This window comes from Saccostrea cucullata, unplaced genomic scaffold, assembly GCF_032062105.1.
Source record: "Saccostrea cucullata isolate Sc308-1 unplaced genomic scaffold, CSIRO_AGI_Scuc_v1 ctg16343, whole genome shotgun sequence".
Taxonomy (NCBI): Eukaryota; Metazoa; Mollusca; class Bivalvia; order Ostreida; family Ostreidae; genus Saccostrea; species Saccostrea cuccullata.
The window spans coordinates 20,143-31,480 of NW_026933779.1; the positions used below are offsets into that span (position 1 = coordinate 20,143).

General features: G+C 33.1%; 1 protein-coding gene across 1 annotated transcript; it reads right to left on the reverse strand.

The window, feature by feature from the left end:
* Window positions 1-216: 216 nt before the first annotated feature.
* On the reverse strand, window positions 217-10,873 carry LOC134239324 (perlucin-like). The gene is made up of 5 exons (XM_062721492.1): window positions 10,799-10,873; window positions 2,137-2,243; window positions 1,617-1,713; window positions 1,128-1,341; window positions 217-281 (listed from the first exon to the last, which is right to left on the reverse strand). Exons 1-5 carry the CDS (start codon window positions 10,842-10,844, stop codon window positions 254-256), a joined length of 492 nt encoding a protein of 163 aa, XP_062577476.1. The 5' UTR covers window positions 10,845-10,873; the 3' UTR covers window positions 217-253.
* Between the last annotated feature and the right edge of the window lie 465 nt (window positions 10,874-11,338).

Genomic DNA, 11,338 nt, shown 5'->3' on the forward strand with positions numbered 1-11,338 from the left:
TTCTTCCGTTTATTCAATTCAAAGCATAAACATATCAGACTTCCAATCATAATTTTAAAAGGTATGCAGGAAATGTTTATATATTATTTTATCATGACGTCGTTCGGTTGTTGTTATTGCCTAAAGGGATTAAAAAACGTAATTTTGATGTCTTTAATTTGAATAATGTCTATAGATGTTTCTCACGTAGATAATGTACCTAACCAATTCTGATCTATTATGATTTACAATGATATAAGATTTAGTAGTAGCGTCATCCGACCACAGGTCCTAGTCCACTCCTGAAACGCCAAATGCATACAGTAATTAGATCATCAATTCAATGTCGAGTTAAAAAAGAAACTGCACTATTGAAACAGACAGACAGTATGGATTATAAGAGCACAAAGCGTGATATGATACATCATACTTCATAACATTACTTAAAGTAGGATGTATCTGTACTGATTTTCTAGGAATTACTACAAATTTGGAGATCTGTTTACGACCTCTGCCATATTTCGAACCTATTCTTAATCGAGTTGATTAATTTTTAACTTCATTCCGCAATTCATGTAATATTTATAAAGAGCAAAGAAAACAATGTAATATTAAACACGTATCCACTGGTTGTGATTGGCAAGCCCTCGGGGGATAGTTCCCTGTCGCGGGTTTGATAAAAGAGCTATCCCACTCACAAACAGTGGATAAGCGTTTTATTATACTGATGTATAATATAATTTCTGAGGTTTGAATTTTTTGGAGTAAGATAATACTGCAAGAATAATCCGAAATCCCGATGACGTCACAATGCTATTGAAGTCATCAGACAATAGATTTATCGCTGGAAATCAAACTTGGAGGCAAATATTGCATGAAAATTTTCCGAGGGTGGATAGCAAAAATTATACCCCGAGGTATAGCTTTGCTATGCGTGAACTATAAAAGATAGCTATTTTACCTTCCGAACTTTATATAGGAAACATTTTAACAGAAGTATAATTATCTAAATTATATGTCAAAACTTCTCAAGGAAAAAATATAAAATTCTTGGAGTTAAAATATGTGAAATTCAAAATTAATCTTACGTTGTTTATCTGAACGTATGATGAGTTCTTCCCACAGAAGTGGAATGAAGAAATACTCACGGTTGCTCACAAATGAAATATTGACGAACATGGCAAGACATATCGTTCCACATATAGCCATATTCCTGTCGCATTTCCATGCAGTTCTCATCACCGCCCAGGTCATTTGGCTCCCGCGGGTCCCAGTGGGTATAGTGATGGATAGGTGTCTGGGACAAGCTCCATATCCAATCGCCTTCTATAATGACGTCAGTTCCGCCCACCCAGAAATTTGCTAAAAAAAATATATTGAGACATCGAACAGTATTCAAGCTTTAAAGTCCATAAAACAATACAAAAAAGGAGCAGAGCAAATACGAACATCTAAAACATCAGTTCTTGAGAAGATTTTTCTTGTGTACAATAAATTTTTATTTAAACCTCTGATGGTCATTTAACAACCACCTTCGTCTAAGGTTAGCTAAACATTTCACGACATTATTTTTGTAGGGGAAAATTGAGTCTTTTGTAGGTGAAATATAAAAGAGTGTTTATGATAATGCATATTACCCGATCTGCCATAATCTTTGAGATGTTGGACTAAGAAGTTGTCTTCTCTTGCATTATCAATCTCTGCCAGTCGTGAGTTTTGTGTGTGACAAAATTGCTTGAAAAAAAATAAATTAAAAAAAAATATCACAAACTTTAATACATTATGCGTAATAAAGTGCACCAAAGCTTAAAAAAGTTAAATCTGGAGAAATGTTATTTTATAAATGTTTGATAGAATCTATATTGATTGATTGTATAATGTTTATTGTCCCTTTTGTAAATGTATAACTCATATGAAGAGTCAATCATTTGCCGGTGGAGAGCTGCACATTTTGTCCTTTACTCGGCCCTCAGGGCCATTGAGCAGCGAGGGATCAATTCTATGCGACACGAGACCTCGGTTTGTACGATCTCATCTAAAGAACCGTCTCCAATTCCCACAGTGGCATTCAAACCTGCGTCTTAAGGATGGACTGCTTACTTCGCATACGTTCTAACCACTGCCTGCGCCACGATAAGAATTGTGAATTTTTTTTACCGATGCTTCGTTCCAGTCTGCTGACATATGCATAACAAACAGGTAACACCTAGAGTTGTATCCCGTCCACCCATTCTGACACGTGGTACCACTACTGACACCGACAACTACAGGAAGATTCCGACAAGAACATGAAATTCACAAAGATCTAAACATATTTTGTTCACTATAGGACATTTTCCCTAAAATCAGTATTTTTTTTCAATAGCCACAGAGCATTTTAACAGTTACATACCATTTATGTCTATTACCAGCCATTTCTGTCAATTACAAGGCATATCCGTTAATTACATAAAAAAATTCCCCCAATTACAATATTATTACATTTCCGTCAATTGCTAGGTATTTCCCAACATTTCGGAATATTTTCTAAAATTTTATGATATTTCCTTAAATTATTTAAAATGTCTCACGATTAATTTTGTATTTTGTGCAATTTCATACTAATTGTACCATTACATAAATTTATAAAAAATACATATGACTGCCGTCACGAGAAAAGGGCCCTTAAGGTCAAATTTTCATAAAATGACTTTTTGGTGAATTTTGATAGCCGGACTCTTTCTGAATGCAAATTTACATAAATTTTGAAAGTATCTCACTTTTTCAGTATTTTATGAGCATTTTAGTGAGGCGCTCCAAACACAACTTTGACGCTACTCACTGAAACGTAATGATCGCCTGCGTCTAATTCATTTTTCAGAAATTCTTAAAATTACGTTATTTTAATAACCTCAATCATTTTGAGAATTTAAAACTTGAAAAAGTATTTATTATTTTCTTCCAAGCGACTAGTATGTAACTATTCCTAAAGAATTTTGTATATTATTATTATTTTTATACTATTTTAGAACAGATCTAGTTATTTCGTAAAAGGGGGGTCTAGACAGAATCTAGGAATCCTAGTAGTTTATACATGTAACATAATCAATAGGGAAATAATATTTGTTTAAATCCATACAAATTATCCTTTTTATATAAAATAATCTAATTCGATTTATAAAATATATAAAGCACTCGGACACTTAAAGATTAAAGGAAATATATACAGAGAGTGAATCCCATGCAGAATGGCACCGCGCGCAAAACGGGGCACCCCCTCGCAAAAAGCACATCGATCCCGATATTAAAAAAAAATCATATGAGTCAGCATTCACTCACCAACACACACCGTGACACGCACGTAACTTTGTTCCCTATAATTGTTACGATAGGATGAAAAACACCATTTAAAAACGTTTGTTCTGTTCATAAAAATTCATGAATTAAACAATTATACTATACGTTCGCTACTTCCTTGCAAGCGGATTTTAAAACTTTTACTTTTTTGAATTTTTTATTTAAATTTTTTAAAGCTCTAAGGTTCCATTGTTTAAACAATTTATTTTTTCGCCTATCTTAGATATGGAGTAGAAACATCGTAAATAGGCAAAAACATGTACAATGTACTTGTAAAGGATTCTCTTATGAATTGTTTATATACCGTACCTTAAGTTGAAACTTTCTTTGAATTTATACCTCAAATTGAAACCGTCTTTTAACTGCTTACTTTTTTAAAAGATGGTCAATTGTGTTGTTCTTTTCTCTTTCTTATATATGTTCACTAAACGCCGTGCTTGACTTTTCTTAGTTGCAGATCTAGTAACGTTATGGTTTTACATAACGCTACAGATCTGCAGCTAGACTTTTCTGTGTTCAGTTCCATTAAGATTTTGACGAAATCTATTTGAAACGGAAACTGAATAGATGCTAGTATATTTTTACGCAAGAACGACAGGCCCGTAGGAAGCCATATTAGGTGTGTGTGTGCAGGGGGGGGGGGGGGGGAGCTATATATTTTTCAGTTGTGAGCACTTTCAACCACCAAATATTCCTTGACAAGCAAAACAAAATCTTCCACGCGTCCATGAAAGGTCATCTAATCATTTTTTCTTTCGTAACAATGGCTAATTAACTTGACACCTTATAGGTTTTTTCTCATTTCGACGCGATTGTCTCATCCACTAATGAAATATTACGTCCAGCACACGTTCATGCTTTTTGTATGAGGCGATGCTTTTAATTAAGTAATAATTTACCGCTCTAAATTGACTCTCATTCGCTTAAAATATTTATGCAAACCATTATTTTCCTATTTATTACTTCAAAACCAAACATATTATAAAACCCCACACATTTGACTCGTATCTTAAAAAAACTACTCAACCAAAAAAAGAGAGAGGGGGTTGTGGAAACTCGAATCCAATTTCGCCGGGGGGGGGGGGGGGGGGGGGGGTAGGTTCAATCTTCTTTCAGTATCATTTTTTTTTAATCAAACATAACACACGGCCTAATTCTTTTGTAGTGCACGAATTTGACTATGCTGCAACAAAAAGTGTGTATCTTTGTGTGTGGAGGGGGGGGCGGACTTTCAATGTAGCTACCTCGTTCCTACTTGCGTGGACTGTAATGGCCAATATTTTCTTTAAAAGTAGAAATATTTGTGTTTGTTTATTAATTCCTTTCCGTAGAGTCATGTTACATGTAGGATTATGATATAATAGTAAAATCTTATCTCGATTTTAACAAAACTTAAAGAAATTAATGTCGATAGAGATATGCGGGGTATTTTGATACATGTATCAGATTTGAAGATTTCAACGCAGAACGTGACTCATTTATTTCAAATTATGAATTCAATAGTCAGTGAAATATATTTCACGCACATTTTCATAACTTCTGGAAATTACACCCATAACCACTTGTCACTTATACTTTTTGCTCTATCTATAGTAATGTATTCTTAATACATGTACCTATATCTGACATTAGCCAGAAATTCGTACGTCTTTTCGCTTACTGTAATCTATCTAGTGTTTTTCTTTTGGTTTATAAATATCCTCATTCATAATATCACTGTCGATGCAATATTATTAATTCCACCAACATACGGTATAATGCTTTTGGGAAAAGTCTACACTAGCTGTATTTAATTTCTTAACATATTGCAATACAGGTTCAAGTAGGATTTCATTCAATCATTTCATCGGAAATTTTTTTCAGAAAACAATAGTAATTTTTATCATACAATTCCTTTGAATGTATTTATTTGATCATTTTAAATGTGTTTTTGAAACAATTTTTTTTTGGCAAAATTTTCGTGGCATCCCCATCCTCCGTATTTTTTCCCCTTTTTTTCCCTTAGCATGTTCTCTTACTGTTAATTTATATAAAAAATATTGTTGATCTAGAAGGTTTCCGAAGGCTGGCTATCGGGGTACATCAGTTAGATTAATTATGGATTAAATTTAAAATGGCTAAATACATTTTAAATTATGATGTAAAAGTAGCACTTTTAATAAATAAGAACGGTAATTACTATGTGTGCAAAGATCTCTCACTCGCGCTTTTTTCTTTTTTTCTCTCTCTCTGAAAAAAATGTACATGTATATGGAATATATATTTTGATATTAAGACTTCTTATCATTAATTCAAATTTCAGCATTTGTAAATTGCTCAGAAAACAAATATGCAGCAGCTTTAATTCAGTCATGCATAGACATCGTTTTAATCGCTGTTCCTGTGTTCCACAGCAACGTGCATGTCCAATGCCCCTGATCAACAAGTTAAATACTTTAACAAAATTATGAATAAATTTACGTACTAAATAGTAAATAATATCATATACCTATTAAAAATGTCAGATTTCACATTTTTGATACACTTTGAAATTCAATTTTATTTCTTGTTCACAAAATGCAGTCAACAAAATTACTTCCGTGTTTACAATACCGCGACTTTGACGTCGTTTTCTGAGCATTGTGACGTCAAAAGATAAGGGCCCTTTTCTCATGACGGCAGTCATATGATTAAAGAACAATTAGAGGACAGCACTGATTGATTGATTGATTGATTGATTGATTGATTGTATGTTGTTTAACGTCCCTCTTGAGAATTTTTCACTCATATGGAGACGACACCACTTGCCGGTGGACGGCTACAATTTTGTCCTATGCTCGGCACTCAGGGCCTTTGAGCAGTGAGGGCATAGCACCTACTGCGACACGGAGGCTCGGTTTATACGGTCTCATCCGAAGGACCGGTCTCCACGTCCCGCAATGGGATTCCTATCCACGACGTAAGGATCGACTCCTTACTTCGCGACTCTAGAGCAGACGCTCTAACCACTGCAGCACGCGGGCGACAGCACTGATTCTTAACACTTGTTGGTTGTTCCATACAAATGCAGCCTTAGGCTTCAAATATAAATCATTTTCGGGATGTGCAGAACATTTCCTTTAATTCCGTAACATTTTCCTCAAATAAAGAACACATCTACAAAGTACAGAACATTTTCTACAAAGCAAAAAACATTCCATACAAATACAGGATTTTATTTACAAATACAAGACATAACCTACAAATACAGAACATTTCCTACAAAAAAAGGATATTGAGATAATGAACAGTATTCAATATCAAGGTCCATAAAACAATATAAAATAAAAGCAGAGCAAACAAACATCAGAGGTGGGACCAGGTGCCATTGAGGAGTGAGCAATCCTGCTGACCATCTTTTTTCAGCAATTTGCTTGTCAATAATTTACTTCGTTTTAGAAATTGCTAATACCTAGAGCATGCTCTTGCGTATCGAATCAACTGAGAAATATATACTCCGTATGCAGAGGATGAATGTATATTGCCGCATATGTAAGGGAAGTTGACGATAGAAAAGTTAAAGTCATAACGTTTATCATATAGCTTGGTTGTTAGATTACCATTGTGCCTTTTTGAAGTAAAATAACCAAGTGTGAAGCAAATGTGTCAGGCTCTGTGGTATCTTTTATCTCAAGCTCACCAGGATATATCGTATCGACGTAGGTATGGAAATTACCATTGTTAATTGAAACACGTCGTCGATATATCTAAATGTCGAGTTAAAAGCCACAGCAAGTGTTTTCTTTTTTTGCGCATAAGATTTTGCACAAATTCTGCTTCATATGAGAATTTTAGGAAATTCGACGCTTTGCCTGACGTCATAATGCATTTACTAGCCAGAATATTACATCATTTTTATAAATTTGCAATCACCAAATGTCTAAATGACATTTAAGGTCAAGACCTAGTAAATGAATGGTGCGAACAAATTTTTCAAATTTGAGAAATAAGTTCCTTTATTGATGCTTTACAACTTAAGCGTGGTCAAATAAGATGTTTCGGGGAATAATTTGTAGATAAACAAGACGAAAAACTGTATTTTAAGCAGTCATTTTTAATGAAAAATTAAGAAAACCAGTCATGAAAATGGGAGTTTTTTTTTTCATATTCCACAAAGGAAATGTATCCAGATTGCCTACAGTCTCTTAGAAAACGATAATTAGTACTAGCATGTTCATAGCCACTTCTTTAAGGGGGATGTACAAGCCAATTGGATCTAGTCTGGTGTGAAATAAGAAATGCCAAGAATGCGCTTAATACTCGTCTAAACTAGCCCAAAGTTACTCAAAGTGTTAATGCACTAGTTACCTACTGTTAGAGACCAAAATTAGTAAATAATTAAGTTTATTTTGTTTTAATTAGGAGGAAATTAATCATTGTAGAACTGCGCAGCTACAGCATTCACGAGATGAAAAATGCATTGAAAATGGTGTTAGTTTGATTCATTGATAATATGGCTACAACCATTTGTTTCGCTTTTTTCTTGTCATTTTCTAGAATTCTTGAAAATTTGATTTTTCATATGTGTGTCTTCCTGAGACCATGTGTTTATTTCGTCCGCCATTCCTCTGTCGCACAGAGTTCGAATAACATTGATTTTAGAATAAATGCGACCATAAAAACATCAAGACAAGAAATTACTTAGTAATAATCATTAGGTAATATTACTTACTACTTTTATTTGATGCATCGCTTCGTCTGATTAATGAAAAAACGCGATTTTAACCCCACTCCAGCAAATCGGGAAAAACTGTTCTGTTCACAGCTCGAGTTTCCTAGAAAATATTAATACACTGAGCACGTGCTTGACATGTGCATTTATCTGCTGTGGATAGATGCGTTTATAACCATATTTATATTTGTTGGTTTCTTTAAAACTCAAGAAAAAGCTAAAAAATGCCCTAAACATATGTGTTTACTCGGGTCTTTTTTTCTGTGGCAATAGAAGTTATTTTGAAATGGGGCACTGCAAGGAGGATGCTTAGCATTTAATTTGAAAATGTTAAACAATATGCGGTGCATGAAAAACAAATTGCAATTACATGTCTTACATTCGAAAAGTTGGTACATATGTCTATTTTGTTTAGCAGTTAGATAAAAAAAAAGGCAGTTAAAGGCTTTCCTTTAGGCACCTCACATAAATAGCTTGATTGTTTGCAATGACCAACACATCGTATGGAGTAATGTTTGGACATAAAAATGCATCATGTCTCATTATGTTGACTACGTTGTAAGCTCTCGATCATTGAACATACGAAGCTTGATAAAATATATAGAGTTGTTTTTTTTTAAATTTAGAAGCAATCACAATGTTTGCAAACAAAGGTCCATTGCATATGCAATGTCTATCTATCATCGCAAAAAATGAGAGACTCCCCCCCCCCCTTCCGAAAATTATATGTTCTTTTTTCAAAATAGTGCCAAAGATTAAAATATTTTGCATTACTAAGTATGTGATGGAACATGTACTAGCCTTATAAGACCATTTGTTGTAAATATATTTGGTTGCCCTCTCTCCCGATCTACTGCCTAAAAGTGGCCCGACTCAATTTTATTTTACATCCAATTACAGGATTTTTTTTCTTCCGTCAACAAATATGTTTGAATTTTAAGGAATTTTTTTTCTCACCATAAATACGGACCCAATAATTTTCCCTGAGTTGGGAGGTCCACCAAACGTCATTTTAAAGATGTTATAAAATATTTAATTGTGTTGATTTTCTTCTTTACTCTGTGAAATTGTAATTTTGACAAAATGGGCAAATAGAAAAAAGTTATTCATTAAATCTCCTAACCCACTCTGAATGATTTTATTCCTTTTCAAATGTTGCTCCGCTGTAATGAAAATTGTAAATGTTTATTTGACAGAGTATATAGGAGGGGGGTGATTAAATTAAACGATATCTTAGGTATTTGATAGTAATATTCAAGTATTTTTCAAAGTGTAAATTGGAGACCTTTGATAGCATATTGCTTAATTAAAAACAAACCCCTTTTCAAATTTGCTTTCACCGTGCAACATAACAAGTATCATATTCAACCATCTGCCTTCCTTCACTAAAACGGTCTATCCAATCATTGATTGAATTATTAGGAAGTCATTTGTTTTAATAAACTTTGAACAAATTCTTATACGTTACTTCAAATGCAGTTTTTTCGTCACAAGTACCTGCATAATGACTTTATTTTCACATTGTGAGCAAAACTTTATTCGGCATATGCTATTTATAGAACTTGAGTGTGCACCAAATTTGCTTCTAATCTAAATTGTTGTTTTGTAGATATAGAGATAGTTCGATCACCCCTCGTACTAGTAGATACTAACACAAGGTTTTTCATATCGATTTTATGTGTTTAATTTCTTTGTGTTTCATTGGTGATAATTAAACTTTTGATAGATATTATAAGTTATCTGTGGCAGACTTACAAACTCTTAATTTTAAACTTTGATGGTGCTCATTTTTCCTTACCTGGAATCAAAAAGTTTATTTCAATACGTACACTATTTAACAACTGTTTGATAATAATACTAAATAAATTACTTCAAGCCACACTACAACACAATTCCTCTTTTAAAAGTGTTCATATTATTTGAAATATTTGGCAACTGTAATTCTTTTCTACATTTAAAGATTGTTATTTCCTTCCATATTAAGAAGAGGTCTGGAAAACAAAATTCTGTGCTAAAAATAGACCACGTGCTGCTATCAATGAACTACTTTCAGGGTTCTTTACACTCTTTTTGAAGACAACGATACCTTGTTTTAAACTTAAAATTATCATTTAAAAGTGCAAAATTTAGGCATTTTCTCAACAAATGGTTGTAGAGAGAACATTAATGCACACTTTGCGTATTTTTTTGGATTTTTTAAGGCTCTGCTGAATTCTGTAGCTGCGCAGTTCTAAAGTGCATATCAAAAGCATTTTTCTGCAAAAGTATAGATTATATAAGCACAACATGCATTCAGTTATGCATATTTATTGTATCTTTATCATAAGGGTTTAGAATTTGATCAAAATATAATGTATTTTAGCCATTTGAAGAAATGTTTACATTTTGTTCTCACTGCACTAAATATGGCAGTACATCCCCCTTAAATCAATATCAAATTTAATATAGATATCCGGTTTACTTTTTGTACTTTAAATTGAATGTCATGAAAATACCGTATTTTCTACATAATTCTGCTAAAGCCGTTAAGTACGGGGAAAAACTGAAATTGATGATAAAAATTAGTCTAAAGTTATCTTGACCTTTATGTATTGTTGACTAAAATTGAGCAGTTTCAAAGGGCTACATTGTAAAAGCCCTTGAGTGAGCCGTGTTCCTTAATACGGAATGTAATTTTTCAAATGAAAAAATATGTTAAAAATAAATAATTCTTACGATTTTTTTCAGTTTTAGATTTTTTTCCCTTTATTTCGAAATGTAAAACAATTTTCAACGGGGAAAGGCTTTGCTTACCGTTAAATGTGATCACTAATAGGTATACCAGAAGCCCAAACTTCATACTGATTAAAATGGAGGAAGAAGTTCTCTTCTTATCATAGACGTGAGTGTCTTAATAGCATTATTACTGGTAGATTACTTTTGACCTCTTATTGTTTAACGATATGTAATAAACATTATATCCCTTCACCATAATAGATGCTTTGTTCTTTTATTAATGTACATGTAATTTTAAAATATGCATTTTGATACCGGCAAGATAGATTTTAACAACTGCAATACTGTAATATCAAATATTTTCGTGAGGGAAAAATTTCGTGGCTCTTGTTTCATTGAATTTAGATTTCTTGGATGTAGAATTTCAATTAGTTCTCTATGTAAAATCTTACATTTCGTGGTGGACATGAGTTTGTGGGTCTCTTCATACCTCAAAAACAACAAAAAATTAACCCCCAACGAAAATGTGTGATTCCACAGTTTTCGAGTTTTCTGTAGTGTTTGTATTGATATTATTAAAAAGGATCGTTTGGAAACATTTTATTGCTAGATATGGGC

Coding starts and splice junctions, on each gene's coding strand:
- LOC134239324 (XM_062721492.1), bottom strand. CDS start 10,844: ATGAAGTTTGGGCTTCTGGTATACCTATTAGTGATCACATTTAACG. Junction 1,714..2,136: donor CAGACTGGAACGAAGCATCG/GTAAAAAAAATT, acceptor TTTTTTTTCAAG/CAATTTTGTCACACACAAAA. Junction 1,342..1,616: donor CAAAGATTATGGCAGATCGG/GTAATATGCATT, acceptor TATTTTTTTTAG/CAAATTTCTGGGTGGGCGGA.